Source organism: Ovis aries, chromosome 18 (assembly GCF_016772045.2).
Source record: "Ovis aries strain OAR_USU_Benz2616 breed Rambouillet chromosome 18, ARS-UI_Ramb_v3.0, whole genome shotgun sequence".
Classification (NCBI taxonomy): Eukaryota; Metazoa; Chordata; class Mammalia; order Artiodactyla; family Bovidae; genus Ovis; species Ovis aries.
Genome location: NC_056071.1, coordinates 55,651,856 through 55,669,719, shown reverse-complemented (window position 1 = coordinate 55,669,719; position 17,864 = coordinate 55,651,856). Strand labels below are relative to the sequence as shown.

Here is a 17,864-nt window from a genome sequence, read left to right as displayed (position 1 = left end):
GTGTATGTGTGTTCCTCAGAGGTGTTGTAAAGCCAAGTTTGTGTGTGTGTGTTCCTTGGAGGTGTTGCAAAGCTGTGCATGTGTGTGCACACTCCTCAGAGGTGTTGTAAAGCCGGGTGTGTATATGCGTGTGCACCCGTGTGTGAAGGAGCTCTGCTGGCAAGACCTGAGATCTGGGGGGGGGGGGGGTGTCCTGGGATCAGGCCACATCGTACTGGGGAGACTGGAGCCAGCCCCTCTGCTGGAGCAGGCCCCAGGGCGGATGGAGCTGCCGCAGTGGACTCACATGGTTCCTGCATCTGCAAATGGAGGCCGTATACATTTAAATGTGACGAGAAACCATCTGAAAAGCCACTATTTTGAATTGATTTATTTAAATTTTTACAGAAACCTGATTAGAGTTAAGTATGTAATTATAAGTCCAGTAACAATTCTACAAAAACGCACATACAATGCCAGAACTCCTTGAAAGTAATATCGTATTCTCATTTTGCATAAAACATGCATTAATATCAACTGCCACATGTTGGCCAAAATCAGTCTCTACAAGAAGAGACGGTCCAATACAGTCAATAAGAAAACTAGTTGTGAACAACAGGTTTAAAAAAAAAAGAGGTTTTCTGGTTAACGTGAGAGGAACAGTACCTTTCCTAAAACAAGCCCTTCAGCACTGGGGGTTTGCTTGTGCTGCACAGGGATGCTGAGACTTGGTCCTGACCTGTCATAAGAAGGAAGGAACTTTCTGGTGGTTAAATCATATGCCTGAGATGATAGAGCCTTTCAGGCCATAATGGTATACAACTAGTATCACCTTGCAGAGAGGGGTTCAAAAATCCTCAGGCTTGGAACAGAGAGCTCCCAAGCTGGGGGTGGCGGCCCTCTTGGAGATGCCCGGAGCTCTGGCCCTGGCCACTTCAGCCTTCCACAAGGCCAGCTCAGAGCACACACGCCTCTCCTGTGGCCGCAAGATCTTCCCGCTCCACACATCACTCTTCCTGGGGATCTGGAATAAGGAGGTCTGAGGCAGAAAAACATGAACTGTACTATTTCTTGAAGGCCTTTGCCTTCTGTAGGCCGAGTTCACCATACTGAGGGATCGGTGGGTACTTATGACTGCTGGACACACGAAAAATATTAATATACACTTGTGGCCCCAAAGCCTCAAATGCTTATAGTCACACACCTCAAAGTGTGTTGTCTACCATCAGGAAAGACCATGCTCCTCCAGAGGGAGAGAGCAGCTGAGGGCTCTTGTTTTTTGAAAGGTGTTTTCCACACAGACTGAGGGGCTTTAAAGACACTTCAAACCAACTGAAAGGACATCCCCTCAAATATGGGCTTTTGTACAATACCCCATGAGGTTCTTCAAAAGATCTCACACTTATTAGGGACTCAGCTGCGGACTGACATTAGGGACTATTCTTTACTTAAAGCTCATTATCTGCGCGGCCTGGGGCCTTGTCTGGGATCTCCTCCAGTCTGCCTCTCCCAAAACAGGGCACTCACTGGCCCAGCTCCTTACAAGTAGGCTAAGCCAGTATGTTTTTTCTTCAGCACAGATTTAAGGGGGAAATAATTTACTGGGCTTCTAGTAACATTTTCTTAACAGAACAATATCAAAATAGGTCTATTCTTAATATATGCTTATGAATATCCCTGATAATATAAAGAAACTCGGAGGACTTTGTAAACCACCAAGATTTCACAGGGTAGTACCCGGTCTATTTTCTAGGCAGCAGAGAGGGACTAGTCTTGATATAATGGCAGATTTTCTCCAGGAAGCCCTGTGAGCACTACAGTACTGAAATTCTAATATTCTAGTGTCAGTAGATTTGTGAATGACATTTCCACTTTAAATTTATTAGTAAAATTTGTAACAAAGGTAGGCTTCCTCAATCCTGCCATCAGCCAACCTTCTTGTCTGTGACACACATCTAGACCAAAAAGCTGCAGTCCTGGCTAACTCCGGAGGGTCAGCCTAGATGAAGCAAGCTCTGAGGTCCCTTCTAGGCCATGACCAAACCTCAGGAAACAGGGACAAGGGAGGGAAGCAGACCAGGCTTGAGGAAGCTTTGACCCAAGGCACCACGATCCGAGGGGTGAGGGGGCCTGTGGAGCTGACAGGAGGGCTTCTGCAACGCTCCTCAAAGCAAGTCCTGGAAGACAGAGGCTGTGGCAGAGTAGACACACTTGGGAGTTAAAAGAACAAATCATTAGGGGGGGTAAAAAAAGACAAGTTTACTTTTTCAAAACCAAATCAAACTTCTTGAAAGTTCTGAACAAATAACCCTGGCTAGACTGGGGTGGGGTAGGGGAGCTCAAGTCTGTGGAATGAGTTGCATTTAGCTGAGTCAGAAAGAAGAATGCTGGTTGTGAAATCAGCATAAACATTGTGGCTACTGTCGTTAAAAAGAGTGAAGGAAGCTCAAGGCTGGAGGAGGCGGCCTCTTTTATTCCTGGAACAGGAAGTGGGTCTTCCCCCGCCTGGATAGAAGGCGCCGCACTCCTCTCTAGCTGCAATAATACTGCATCCCGTCCACTCTTCTTCTCTTTTTTGACTGAAATTCTTCAAAGAACTGCTGGATGTCCTCTCTCTTAACCACCTGTGGATAGAAAGCAAAGATTAGGAAAGGCAGCCACATTACAGAACAGCTGTAACAGTCACAGTCAAGTCCAACAACATCGGTGATGAGGGTTATTTCAGTGCCTAGTTATCCTATCTCTGCTGCACAGACGCGCTCATCCAGGCTCAGACTGGCTGGGTCAGGGTCTCATAGTAGGCACACAGCACACTGGTGCCGAGTGTGGGGTCCACCACCACCTTTGGGTTCCTCATTGAAATGAGACAAAAGGGGGACTTCCATGTGGTCCAGTAGGTTAGGGATCTGTCTTGCAGTGCAGGGGATGTGGGTTCAATCCCTGGCCGAGGAACTAAGACTCCACATACTGTCCAGCACTAGGCCCGAACACCACAGCTAGAGAGCTTGTGCACAGCAAGGAAAGATCCTGCATAATGCAACTGAGATCCAATGCAGCCAAATACATAAATTTTTTTTTTAAAGGGAGAGATGAAAGCAGTACCCATCTAACAGGACCATTTGAAGAGCAGATGAGATGTAATGCCTGTGAAAGCCCTGCCTGGCAGAGTAGGCTCTCTATGAACACTGTCAGCTGAAAAGAGAAGTGACAGAACCAGCATGAACACTGAGGCCCCGAGGTCTCCTGAGGACACTGTGCTCCCTCGAGACACGGCTGTCCTGGGAATGTCCCTCAGTTCTGCACAAGCACCCCAGCAAACAAAGATGGCTTTTTTGACACTTGTGCTCTCTCCTCTATACTAAAGAAAAAAAAAAAAAAAGGAGGAGTCCAAAATTAAAGACATTTGCTATATAAACAGAAAAATAATTGGCAAAAACTATGGAAGCAGTACTTTCAAGTCAATGGAATATCCATGTTATACAATGAGAAATTTATCTTGAATTTTACTGGAAAAAGGATTAGAACATCACACAAAAGTGTTTATGATTATCAGCAAAATAGAACATTAAAACTAAGGAAATAAGGGGGAATATGGATTTAAAAAGTAAACCAGGATGACCCGGAAGGAGTTCCTGCTTACTCCAAGAGGGAGTTTGTGCCACAATTGACAGGTTTGTTGCTGTGGGTCTTGCTTTTTATTACTTATTTATTGACCAGGATCCTAGTTCCTCGACTGACCAGGGATGGACCAGGGATGGACCCGTGTCTCCTGCTTTCAGACCGCTGGACGCCAGGGAAGCCCTGATGAGATGTGTAATTACAAAGGCAGCACACTGTTACCAACATGATTTTTAATTTTGTAACATTCTTATTATCATGAGGAAATAAAGGTGGAGTATGGAGAGGGAAAGAGAAAAAGCAAGCACTGGAATGCAGGGACCAAGGAGGAGAAAGAGAAGGAAAAGAGAAGACAAATACTTGTGTGTAAAGTGAAAACTTCCTTCTCCTCTCCCCAGGAGTGAGAGTACAAACATCCCCAAGAGGCAAAGCCAACCTGAATAACTCACTGGGGTAAGATACTGACTAATCCTTGAAAGAAGTTCACATTTTGTCAGTATTCTCCCAGACTGGTAGCTGACGCCGGCCTCACAGGCACTGAGAATAAGCTGGAGGTCAACCAGCGGGAATGAGAAGCCCTCACAGACTCAGGATGGAGATGGCCAACACACACTGAGGTCACCGCGGCTCAGAGTGCTGAGCTGCTGGGCTTGGCAATGTCCACTTACAAACGCTAACAGGTAGGATGCTAGGGAGTTCCAACGTGAAGCCTCTGTCCCTCGCTTGGATCACAGATATTAAACACTGAAAGGCAAGGCAAGGAAACCATTTCTCTGGCAAGGATACAGTAGGAGGAGACTTAAGAGCCCACAAACTATAGACTGTGTCATTTTTAGTTTCCAGACCTCCTCAAATGGTCACAGCCAACAGAAACAGTAGAAATGTTAAAGAATATGTTAATCAAGTCACTAAGTTGTGTCCAACTCTTCTGCGACACCATGGACTGTGTACTGCCAGGCTCCTCTGTCCACGGGATTCTCCAGGCAAGAAAGAATACCAGAGTGGGTTGCCATTTCCTTCTCCAGAGGATCTTCCTGACCCAAGGATAGAACCTACATCTCCTATATTGGCAGGCCAGTTCTTTACTGCTGAGCCACTGGCGAAGCCCTAAAAATACTTGGGTCCAATAATAAAATCATTTTATTGGTTTGTCTCAGAAAATGTGTAGTTTCTAAATTTCTTTTTTAAGTCAGACACAAACATTAAATAAAGGGCAGGCCATTATTTGACAACATCTAGACCTTATTATGAAAAAGAAAAAAGAGGAAACAAACAAAAAATATACCATATTATGGACAAACACAACCAAAGCAGACAAGCTTTATGACAACTTAAGGTGTTTGTAAAGATCTAGTTAGTAATATTGAAAACAAACAATAAAGAATTTTTCTGTCTTTCAAATCATCACATAGGATTTAAAAATTACCTCAGACTCATTAAGAATGGCTCCAGTGATAACAAAGATCCGTATGTTGAAGACACGTGTGAATACTCTGGATAAAGTTGTTTCAAATGTGAAAAGCAAAAGACACCACACCTACTTTTTTCTTGTGTGTAATTTTAAGTGTGTGTGAAACAAAATCAATAATGAGCACAGCAACCACAGAAGGAGAAGCACAAGTGCACGCTCTGACACTGCTGACTGACACAGCTGGGAGACCTGGAACGGCCACTAACAGTGCAGAGCTTAAAACAGTTACACCCGTGGACGCTTGCAGTGCCGATGAGAGAAGGCGGAGGCCGCATTAAGCAGAGGACAGCCTCTGCAACAGAAATGAGAATAACTGACAGTTAAGAGCTGCTGGGAAACAAAAGGACATAAACAGTGACAACGAGGAACATTCTCTAAAAATGAGCAAACCATTTCAGAAGGTTCTTTACCCTCAGACTCCACAATTCATTCTGCCACAAGGCAGCAGTGCCAGCTATCCAGGCAGCTACAAGTCCTTCCCACAGTGATGAGAAAGCGCTCGGCCTGCAAAGACTTCTCCCAAGAAAGCAAGTCTCAGGGCATGTCCTAAGTGTCTGCCAGATCCAGGTCTGACTTCGTTAGTCTGTCTGGCGGTAGCAGAGCAGAACATTTACTGTCCAGAAGGACAGCTATAGGCCATGAAGAGAAAAGTTAAGTTTTATTTTGTATCTCCCTTTTGAAGACAGAAAAGTATTTTAGAAAAAAATTCCATCATAAACACATATGAGTAGTAAAGAGCTAGGAAGTATTTGAAAATTCATCTGGAGAACTATTTTACAAGATTAGACACTGTAGGGACTCCCCTACTGGTCCAGTGGTTAAGAATTCACCTTCCAATGCAGGGTATGTGGGTTTGATCCCTGGTCAAGGAACTAGATCCACATGCCCAGGTGGGCATCTAAACATGCCCAGGTGGGTGCTGAAACTAGACAAAAGTACAACTCAGACTGACAGAACCAAATCAATAAATAAATGAATTAAAAAAAAAAAAGATTACACATTATAGAGTTAGTGTCACTCTTCAAAGTTGTTAGGCTGTCCTAACCAGCAAGACAAATATTTTAGCCCCCAATTATCAAGTTGTTTTATTCTAAACTATAGAACCCCAAATCACAGAAAAGAGGTCTGGCTTAAATTTTTTTCCTGACTGGTCATTTTTGCTTCCTCCTCCAAGAAATCCTGCTGGATGATCAGGACTGGGAGAATCAGTACGGCCAATCCAATGGCCCCTCCTAAGCTACCACTGCTCTCTCAAGATCCTGGGTGACTATTCCATCCCTCATCTGGAGGCTTGGGCAGGACTCCTAACGTGGCTAGTCTGGTGGTGTTTCGCTACTATTCATCTCCCTTCCCTCTACCTGTACTACACTCTCAGTCAACTTTTTCATCAGAGAAAATGAAATATGGAAAATAGTATGAAGGCCCCTCAAAAACAGAAACAGAACCACCATATGATCCAGTTAATTACTTCTAGGTATATATCCAGGACAGTAAAGAATCTGCCTGCAATGCGGAAGACCTGGGTTTAATACCTGGGTTGGGAAGATGCCCTGGAGGAGGGCATGGCAACCCTCTCCGGTATTCTTGCCTGGAGAATCCCCAGGGACAGAGGAGCCTGGCCAGCTACAGTCCATGGGGTCTCAAAGAGTTGGACACGACTGAGCAACTCAGCACAGCACAGCACACAGGTATATATACAAAGAAAACAAAAACACTAATTCAAAAAGATACATGCACCCCAATGTTCAGAGCAGCATTACTTATAATAACCAAGATATGGAAGCAACTTAAGTGTCCATCAAGAGATGAACGGCTAAAAAAGATACTGTTTGTATATACACACAAACACACACACCAAGGGAATATAGCTAATATTTTATAATGATTTTAAAAGGAGTATAACCTATAAAAATATTGAATTATTATGCTGTACACTTGAAAGTAACATAAAACTGTAAATCAACTGCACTTCAAAAAAAAAAAAGAAACTTTATTCAAAACATACAGGGCTATGATTAAAATTCGTTAACTCTACTTACTGTGCCTTCATCAGCAAATCTCTTGAGATAGTCTTTAAGTTCAGTCTTCAAGTCATTGTATTCTAAATCAAAACAACAAAGCAAAGGACACAGACTTCAGACAATCCATTTGCATTTAGGAACAAAAGATTCCCTGACCATTAATATTTGAGTATTTTAATAGTTCATCTATTTTTTTTCAAGTGAAATCTGTATAGAAATTTGTTCTCAATTTCTCCCCAATTCCCTCACTTTGACATCTGGGAACCCTTTTTCATTAAATAAACCCGCGAGGAACAGATACTCCCACTCCCAAAAAGACTGTTGTTTAGTCACTATGGCTTATCCAACCCTTTGCAACCCCATGAACTACAGCATAGCAGGCTTCCCTGTCCTTCACTATCTTCTGAAGCTTGATCAAACTCATGTCCATTGAGTCAGTGATGCCATTCAACCATCTCATCCTCTGTTGCCCCCTCTCCTCTTGCCCTCAATCTTTCCCAGCATCAGGGTCTTTTCCAATGAGTTGGCTCTTTGCATCAGCTGGCCAAAGTACTGGAGCTTCAGCTTCAGCATCAGTCCTCCCAATGAATATTCAGGGTTGATTTCCTTTAGGATTGACTAGTTGATCTCCTCACAGTCCAAGGGATTCTCAAGTCTTCTCCAGCACGATGATTCGAAAGCATCAATTCTTTAGCACTCAGCCTGCTTTATGGTCTAACTCTCACATTCATACATGACTACTGGAAAAACCATAGCTTTGACTATATGGGCCTTTGTCAGCAAAGTAAAGTCTCCACTTTGAAATATGCTGTCTAGATCTGTCATAGCTTTTTTGCCAAGGAGCAAGCGTCTTTTAATTCTGTGGCCACAGACACTGTCTGCAGTGATTCTGGAGCCCAAGAAAATAAAATCTGTTGCTACAGCTGAGAATTTTTTAAAAGGTTTCCCATCTGTAATTCTAGTGCTAAAGTATCTTGGACTTGTCAAACATTAAGTTTTAAAATTCATCTCACTTAACAATTTGTATTATATACATGGAAACTTGAGGGTTATATCCCTCAAGTTATATACTCTATCCCCAAAAAGCTTTTAGTCTAATAACGGCAAAAGGAAATTAATCAAATAGTTACATGCGCAAGACAGAAATAACCATTGTCAAAAAAGGGGTACAAAAGTGGTGGCATCCGAGTAGAAACTGTCCAGGACAGAAATCACAAAAATAAGTTGGGCATGCTGGGGGAAAAAATGTAAAAGCCTACAATTAAGGGTTTGGGAATATTTTCCCCTCTAGTGGGTTTCCTGTGAACCACTGAAGCATCTCAACAACTGTCAAAAAGATGGCATGTAATGTTCAATGAAAATTGTTTCAATGAATGGAAAAAGAAATTGATTTCTTCTTATTCTATACTTACACATCTACCCTTAATCAAAACAGCATGTTATGGTTTCTCAAGCATGCAATTATTCTAGCATTTAACCCTGACTCAATGGAAATGGTAGCTAAATACTCAGCAATGTTACAATCAAGCAAGTATTAAGTGAGGGTGACTATACAATTCCAAATTTAAACCATTTTTAGTTGTTCTCCTTCTATATAATTTTTTAATGGTGAAGGAAACTTCATGAACTTTATGAATTTTCACAAACAATATTTACCACAAATAAGTTCCACTTGCTGGACTCTGTTCATGCTATTAAGGGTGTCCATTAGAGGGTCTCTCCTGTCAGTTGCCTGGTCAACCTTGCCTTTGTTTTCATAAGCCAGAACTGTGTCATACTCATCTGTCAGGAACAGGACATCTAGATCGCCATACATTTTCTTTAAAAAATAAAACCAGTTTCCCCATTAGAACTGTATGTCATTCTCAGAAAGTCGATCTCATGAGAATCACCAAAAATTTGTTTAAGTTTTCTAATATTCAGAAAAACCCCAGCCTTTCAGCAGAGTTGCTTGAAGGATTTATTCTTTCTGCCCAAATTTCTCTTAGAAATCTCCCAACTTCCAGTGGATACTGCATAATCTAAGAGATTTTTATTTAAAAACCAACTTACTGTAACTTTCAAGAAATTTGTGTTTCCAAGTAATTCTATGATATAGAAAAGCTATTTTCCACTGAAATGAAGATAAGTAAATAAGAAGTATTGCATCGTTCTTAATTGCTTCCATAAACATTCAGACTGCAAACACTAATTCATAAATTTGATTAACATTAAAAAAAAAAACTTACGTTCCCTATACTCTAATATCAATTTCATAAATAAACTTTCCAGGTGTTCTTATTTTAGGCATCTGTCCACAAAACACTTAATGTTGAACATGATCTGGTACTTACCATACAATCTTTGCAGGTACACAACTTGCTACGCCAGTTCAGGGGCCAATAGGTGGCAGTGTCTTTCTTTATAAACTGCTTAACTTTAAGCTCCTGAAGTCTGCAGCCAGACTGTGATTCTGTGTTGAGACGCTGATTCTGAAATGCTTTCTGAAATTAAGTTTTGAAGTGTGTATTTTAAACTATCATCGTTTTCAAAGTTTAGATTTTGTAAAAGGATTTCTTTTAGGCAAAAGGTACAACTGAAATCCAAAGCTACATAGCTTACAGAATTAATTTTGCTTAAGTTTTATTTTACAGCTCAGATTTCATTTTGTTACCTGGAGATCAGATTCAGAACTAGAACTGGTACACGGTTCGTTTGTCTGCTCTGCTTTAACTTCCTTCACAACAGCCTTTCCATGTTCTGGAACATCCTCTTCAAGGGCATTATCTTGATGAGCTCCATTTTCAGTTTTGATAACTTCTTGATCACCTACTCCATCAACATTCAGCACCAACCCATCATCTTCAGTAGTTACTTTGGTTACTGTAGGTTCAATGAAAACACACATACACACACATATCCACACCAGTGAGACAATGAAATCACTTAGTTTGATTAAAAAATACTTCAGAATCTGGAAAAGGAGAGAGTTAACCTTAATCTCTGGAATAATGAGAAAGGAAATAACACTTTTTTAGGTTGTGCCTGCCTATTCTAAAGTGTCAAATAACAGAAAATTTAAAAATATCCATCACTGGTGGGAAGGGTGGGTTCAAGAGGGAAGGGATATATGTGGCTCAGTGGTGGAGAATCTGCCAATGCACGAGATGCAGGAGATGCAGATTCAATCCCTGGGTCAGGAAGATGCCCTGGAGGAGGAACTGGCAACCCACTCCAATATTCTTGCCTGGAAAAGCCCATGAACAAAGCCTGGCAGGCTATAGTCTGTGGGGTCACGAAGAGTTGGACATGTCTGGGCAACTGAGTACGCATGCATGTGCAAGACATTGTAGAGCCTCTCAGAGCTGATTCACTTCACTGTACAGCAGAAATTAACACAACATTGTCAAGTAATTACACTCTAGTAAAAAACAAAATGTGAACCAAGAACAGAAAAAAAAAAAACCATCTGGAAAAAAGAGCTAAAAAAATATATCAATCACTACCTTAAACATTTTATATGTAAATGAGAAAGGAAAATACTATAGATGTTAAAGACCCAGGGACACCAAAGAAGCAAGAGGCAATAGGAAGAGATTTAGCTGCAAACACAGGAGAAGGGTAGTTTTGCAAAAACAACAGGTTTCTTTATGCAAGGAGGAAATTAGAAAGGACGCTTGCAGAGACAGAAATGACAGAGAGCAGAGAAATGACAAGGGAACTCACACTGGAGGATGGCTTTTCAGTTTATTAGGAAATGAGGCCATCTGCTGACAGGGAAGGAAATGAAGAAGGGGCAGAGGGGAAGGGTTAAGAAAATCCAGTGAATGAGAAAAAGATTCAGGTCCAGCCGAAAGTGAGACGTAATTGAAAAGGATATGAACAGGTTGATTTGTGCTGATGTATGGTAGAAACCAACACGGTAATTATAAAGTAATTATCCTTCAATTAAAAATAAATATATTTTTTTAAAAAACACACATACAAAGCATATGAACAGAAAGAGGACACACCAAGCATAAGAACTTGGAGACAAAACAAAAACATAGGATGCTGCTCGAGGTTTGTATGGTGAAGTGTTCGCTAAAGGTGAGAAGGGCAAGAAATTATGAGGCCAGAACAGATACTATGAATTACTACCATTTAAAAAATGAACACATATAACATTAAGAGTAAAATAAAGTATTTCAGTACTTTGGCCACCTCATGTGAAGAGTTGACTCACTGGAAAAGACTCTGATGCTGGCAGGGATTGGGGGCAGGAGGAGAAGGGGACAACCGAGGATGAGATGGCTGGATGGCATCACGACTCGATGGACCTGAGTCTGGGTGAACTCCGGGAGTTGGTGATGGACAGGGAGGCCTGGCGTGCTGCAATTCATGGGGTCGCAAAGAGTCGGACACGACTGAGCGACTGAACTGAACTGAAAATATTTCATACTTAAGAACATTCATTACTAATTAGTGGTTTGGGGTCAATTTCTTAAGTATAGTAAAAGCATTAGATGACAAACTGTCACCACCTCCTCCTCGACCAATAGCATGTTTTATATTTAAGAACAACTTGTTTGGGTTCTGTTATCTTCCAAAATCCCCTTAAAAACTGCTTTCTCCATTTTCTCCAGTTCTGGTCTCATCCATATTCTGCATCATGCCATTAAAGTACAAATTGGTTCTTGGCAGTCTCCCAATCTATCTATAAGCACCTTGTGGAGAAGGAACAGATCTTGTACTTTTTTCTACACCACAGAGTCTCTTAAAAATGGAACTCTGTCCAACGTTATGTGGCAGCCTGGATGGGAGGAGAGTTTGGGGAAGAATGGACACATGTATATGCATGGCTGAGTCCCTTTGCTGTTTACCTGAAACTATCACAGCATTGTTTGTTAGCCATTCCCCCCATAAAATAAAGTAAAAGTACACAGTGAAAAACATAGTAGCTAAAACTTAGATACTGAACAAATTGTACTGATTTGTATTGTGGCCCAGGTTGGAGGCATGCCAACTCCACAGAGACTCTTACCTGCCAGCTGTGCAGCATAAGCCCACAAGAAAGAACAGCGCTTCATACAAGCCTGGCACACCATCTCTTGGAAATCCCCACTCTCAGGAGGAATGGCGCCAAGATGCTGTGAACACAGAAAACCAAGTTATTTTCCTTGTGATCACCAAGTTGTCCAAAAAGTTCATTATTTTATAAAATATTGCAACAGTACATTGATCATATCTGTAGTATTTTTTAGAAGAGCAGTGATAATGTGAAATATAATTTAATTCCAAAAGACAAGATCTTTTTGGGACTTCCCTGGTGACCCAGTGGCTAAGACTCTGTGTTTCCAATGCCAAGGGCTTCAGTTCAGTCCCTGATTAGGAAACTAGATTCCATATGCCACAACTAAGATCAGACTCAGCCAAAAAAAAAAAAAAAAAAAAGACAAGATCTTTTCTTTTTTGTAAAGACAATGGGTTTAAAAGGTCAAAGCTCTCCTTACCCTTCCATGGAACCAGTCTTCACAGACTATACACTGGATCATCTCATCTGGAATCTAACATAGAAAAGCAATTTGTTTGTTAATGGTTACAGTGAATTCATGGGGTTCTCAAGACGAGAACACAGCCATTCCCTTCTCCAGGGAAGCCCGCTGTACTGAAGTCCATGGGGTTGCAAAGAGTCAGACATGACTTAGCGACTGAACTGACTGACAATGAACTCTGGAATTTCAAAGTAAATCTGGCACACATTAGAATCAGATATTAAATAATTCTCTACCAATTCTGTAAGGCCACTGCTGTTGCTGCTAAGTCACTTCAGTCGTGTCCAACTCTGTGCGACCCCACAGACAGCAGCCCACCAGGCTCCACCATCCCTGGGATTCTCCAGGCAAGAACACTGGAGTGGGTCACTAACCACATGCAAAAAGTCAAGGAGACAGGGAGAAACAGCAATTCAAAGGGTCAAAGAAGTTCTTTCCCCATGAACTGGGGTTATAAAAGGATTACACTGAGATAAGCACTTTGTGAGTAATTATCAAAACTTTCATATCAGTTACTTACTATCTGATTCCCACAAAACTTTATGAATAAGTAGTATATTTTCATTTCACACATAAACCCAGGGAGGTAATATGAATCGTAGCAAGTTGCACAGTGAATTACAGAATTTTGCCTTTGTCAAAAGAAAAGGAAACTAGAAATTAAAGCACACATTCACTCACTTATATGTGCACAGAAAAAGGTCTAAAAATATATACACCAAAAGTGTTAACAGTGGTTATGTCTGGGAGGTAAGAAGGTACAGGAATGAGGAAGAACAACAATTCTTTTAAAATTTTGCATACACCTCTAATTGAAGTTTTCAAGAGAATCCAGTTTGTGCACCCTATTTTCTTTCCCTGCAGGAATGCGAGAAGTTGAAGGTCATTTTCTGGAAATTATTCAGAGAAAAGGAGCAAACAGGCAAAGAGAGGGGAGAAGGAAAAAAGTTCTGGCCTTGATAAAGTCCTGTCCAGAATTTCTCATGATGTAAGAAAGAGAAAAATAGTTGGGCTCTGTACTACTTGTAGCTTCAGGTCAGAGTCATAAGAAGGGATAAATCTAGAATACTTTCACAATCCCCAAATCCCTGCTGAACAGCTAAAGGGCCAAATATGACAAGAGGCTGGGAAGTGAAGGCTGGAGATGACACAGTCCTGGTGCTGACCTCCAAATCTCTTACCTCATCTTCAGGATCAGGGTAAGGTCTCTTGCAAATGCAGTACAATCCAAAAAAGTTGTCATTGTACTTATTGCCAGAATTTATTTTTGCTTTGTCCTGAAAGATATTAATTTCAATATAAAACATGGCCTAACTTTATAATTTCATGCATCATGGAATTTATGCATTCAATAAATTTGTGCACTAAATATCTGTACCCCCTCCCTCCCCTGGAAGCTAGTCTTCAAAGTACAAAGGAAAAAATTTATTACTTTATAAGTAATACTTTCTCCAGGATACAAGGGAAAAATAAAATTTATTTTCTATACCTTCTTTGTACCAATCGGGGGAGAATGAATCATAAATATTAACTATCAACCTATGGAAGCTGACACTGGTCTAGAATTTCAAAATATTTCTTAATGCCCAGCTATGATAGTCAAAGCCCCCAAATTACTAGGAGCTGAAAAGTAGGCAAAGAAGTTATCTAAAAATAATCTTTGAAGGAGGGAAAGAGCATGACAACTTTAGCAATTAGGACTGAATACTGTAAAGTGACCTCCCTGGTGGCTCAGACGGTAAAGCATCTGCTTACAATGCGGGAGACCCAGGTTCAATCCCTGTGTGGGTAAGATCCTCTGGAGAAGGAAATGGCATCCCACTCCAGTATTCTTGCCTGGAAAATCCCATGGACGGAGAAGCCTACAGTCCATGGGGTCACAAAGAGTCGGATACGACTGAGCGACTTCACACACTGTAAAGTCCCTTATTTTCTGTTTCATTTTTGGTATTTCACTTAAGTTATTGTAGAAGATAGTCTTTATTATCCAAAAAGCAGTGAAAAACTTTTGCAAAAGCCCATGCTCATTATTGCCCAGTTTTATTTATTGTTTTAAAAGTCATACCCTTTTCTTTAAAAAGCCTTAGAGCATGAGCACAATCAACACAACTGAACCTGAATCACTTTAGAACACTACCCCCAAAACCTTTCATATTAATTACAATCTATAGGTAGGCTCTGAACAGGTTACTTAGCTTTCCAACAAATAAAAAACTGGGGTACAGTCTAACATTGATTTGCCCATTGGCAAAGAAGCATAGAACTTCCTTTTTGAAAATTCTTGGTTTTATCCCCTAGGACAAATACAAATCTTAGCTACTTTCTATGCATTTATCGTTTACTGTGGTTACTTACAGGAAACAATTTGCATTCCAAATTTTTAAACTTGCTGTTTCCACAATCACAACGAAAATTTCTGAAAGAAAGGAGGAAGAGCCAATTTTAATTTTTCTTCTAAGTCTAAAGACTACATTCATATCATAGCCTCTTCCCTTTCAATTAGCTTCTAGGATCTAAAAATTGGACTTGGTTGTTGTTCATGTATCCAATCCGCAATTTTCCCAAGCATATTACAATAAAAGATTTAATAATTCTATAAATTAACATGTGTGTGCTGTGTGCCCAGTCATGTCTGACTCTTTGTGATCCCACGGACCGTAGCCCACCAGGCTCCCCTGTCCATGGAATTCTCCAGATAAGAATACTGGAGTGGATTGCCATTTCCTTCTCCAAGAAATTAACATGCATAAAGACAAATATCTGTATCTCACACACACACATAAAACAGTGGAAGGATAGCAGGAGTAGTCTGAGTTTGCCTCATAATTATATTTTAAAAGGTCCCCTGGAAAAACTGTTCTTTCCGATTACATTATATAAAACAGTTGCATTAAATTTTACCAGGGCACAACTACTTTGAATGCAAAAACATGATTAAGAAAAAAAGTGCAACTGGAAAAGAATCTAAACATTTGAAAAGCATCCAGCATCAATCTCTGACCAGTTTACCTTTTCGTGTACAGCTCAAATAGTTTATGACTTCCATGACATTCGTAACTGCAAGCCAGGCAAATTCCTGCCGGTTCTTCTCCCTCTGGAGTGCAGGTACTGCAGGCATACAGTGCTTGTCTCTTTACTGAACCCTAAAGACAGCCCCAAAATGGAAAAAGACCGGAAACTGATGAAACACTGGCAGAGCAACCTAATGCCCACACTATGATCTGAGAAATAACTGAAATCAGATGATCTGGGGTCAAGATCTTCCTGTAAAAGCCACTGAGACTAATAAAAAAGCATATACAATAGAATACCAAAACACTGTTGCAGGTTTCATACACGTTTCATATAACTTTTTCTCAAAGTGATAGAAGTTAACATTTTTAGTCAGCTGTGAATAAACCGGTCTGCTTAACTATTTTAACACATGAAAATACAGGAGAATGTGTGTAAGCTTATGTAAGGAATAATCATACTTTAATTTTGGAAAATGCTTGTGATTCCACCAAAGAGAAAACCAGTGCATTAAATGAATCCCTTTGATTTTAAGATGTATGCTGACATATTTAGAGTTGAAGTGTCATGGTCTGAAATTTATTTTCAACTGGTTCAGGAAACAAAAACAAAGTATATTACAGTGAAGAAGTAAAAGATAAAACAAATGTGGTAAAATATTAAAAAGTGAATATATGTGAAGGTACACAGGTGTTCATAATATTATTTTTTCATTTTAACTGTAGACTTTAAACATTTCAAAATAAAAAGTCGAGAGAAAAGCAAATCCTGATAATGGCTGCCATCTTCTGAGAAGAAGGGAGTCCCAGGAAAGCTTCTGTGATGCTGGTAATGTTCTATTTCTTGATCTGTGTGGTATGTACCTGCAGGTGTTTTCAGTTTTGCTTTCCCAAGACTTATACATGGTTTCTGCACTTTTCCACATATTTTACAACAATACAAAAAAATTTTTTAAGGAAGTCTGTTTTAAAAATCTAACTACGTTTCAAAAATAACTTACAGGCTTTTTTAAAAAAGGCAAACAGAGAAAAAGTTGTTCCAGTGGCGACCAAAGGTTTTAAAATATCAGCCAACATTAAATACCTCTGAAGCCAGGTGTATTAAAAAAAAAAAAATCTAACCACTTTGCAGTGTAAACTCAACTGGTCATTGATAACAACTGGTATTGTGATCTCAAGCAACACCACGTAAAGACCCCATGTCTCTCTCCCCATCCTGCAATGTTCCACTCCACCTGCCTGGAAGATAACCTTCTTCCTATCAAGTACCATCTCTCATTAGTTTTCTTCTACCACCTTTCTCCATTTTTGAACCTAGAAACATAGAATGAGTCACCAAACACTACGTCACACCCCCTCCAGTCCTTGTTCCCACCATCTTCCGAATGCCATCTCTCCTCCCCTCCTTTCCTTTGCCAGTGCCACCAGCTGTTCGGGTTCCGGTCTATGCCCCTGGAGGGCCGACTGCAGAGAGACGTGGTACTTGCTTCCTCTCGCCAAAAAAAAAAACCAGCTAGCACCTGTCAAACTAAACTGCAGAGGAACCAGCTGTCCAGGAGTCCAGCCTACGCGGAGAGATTTTCAAACCCAGAGCTCTCTCCTTTAATTATTTGACTCTTCCGTTTAGTACCCAGCAAATACTCTGAGGATGGGAAAAGTATGGACAAAGATACTCAGGATGTGAAAGGTCACGGGGTTGGTTTGGTGAAAAGCGGCCGGGGCACAGAGAAGAGACGAGGAAGGAAGGAAAGAGCAGCTGCTCTGGGGCCAAAACCGTAGAAACGTCGGGGGCCTGACAGAGGAAAATCGAGAAAGGAGGGGCGTCCTGCTGGCCACAGGTTAGAAGGGGCTCAGAAGACTAAGTGTAAAAGGGCACCTGGGCCTGGGATGGGGAAGCCTACGACCAACAGCTGCGCTGGACCACCACAGGGGGCCGGCCGCGGCCGGCGGGAAGAGAGAGGGTAAGGCGGTGGGGAAAGGGAGGTTCAGCGGAGGCGAGGGCCGAGCCGCGCGCCCACCTGCGAGTAGGAGCACTTCTCCGAGTCACTGCCGCCCAGGACGGCGCAAGCCTCATTCTCCAGCTCCTCGTCCTCCTCCAGTACATCGACCAACGATACCACGGGCTCCAACTCCGACTGTCGCCCAGCTGGCTCCTCAGCTCCAGCCATCCTCAACTGTCACCAGGACCGCCGACCGGCCCCGGCGGAGGCGGGAAAAGCGTCCGCGAGGGGCGGGGCCGGAGGAGGCGGGG

General features: G+C 41.5%; 1 protein-coding gene across 1 annotated transcript; it reads right to left on the bottom strand.

Annotated features, from left to right (window-relative positions):
* Nucleotides 1–355: 355 nt before the first annotated feature.
* UBR7 (ubiquitin protein ligase E3 component n-recognin 7) lies at nt 356–17,836 on the bottom strand. Its single transcript, XM_027957341.2, has 11 exons — nt 17,632–17,836; nt 15,612–15,745; nt 14,958–15,018; nt 13,784–13,879; nt 12,561–12,614; nt 12,092–12,197; nt 9,743–9,951; nt 9,423–9,572; nt 8,746–8,908; nt 7,108–7,169; nt 356–2,603 (listed from the first exon to the last, which is right to left on the bottom strand). Exons 1-11 carry the CDS (start codon nt 17,779–17,781, stop codon nt 2,511–2,513), a joined length of 1,278 nt encoding a protein of 425 aa, XP_027813142.1. The 5' UTR covers nt 17,782–17,836; the 3' UTR covers nt 356–2,510.
* Nucleotides 17,837–17,864: the final 28 nt, after the last annotated feature.

Bases quoted from the DNA above. Each gene is read 5' to 3' on its own strand.
- UBR7 (XM_027957341.2), bottom strand. From the start codon at position 17,781: ATGGCTGGAGCTGAGGAGCCAGCTGGGCGACAGTCGGAGTTGGAGCCC. The intron at 12,615-13,783 runs GTAAGAGATTTG...TTTCTATGTTAG, and splicing joins ACCCTGATCCTGAAGATGAG to ATTCCAGATGAGATGATCCA. The intron at 9,952-12,091 runs GTAAGAGTCTCT...TTGAACCTACAG, and splicing joins TTATGCTGCACAGCTGGCAG to TAACCAAAGTAACTACTGAA.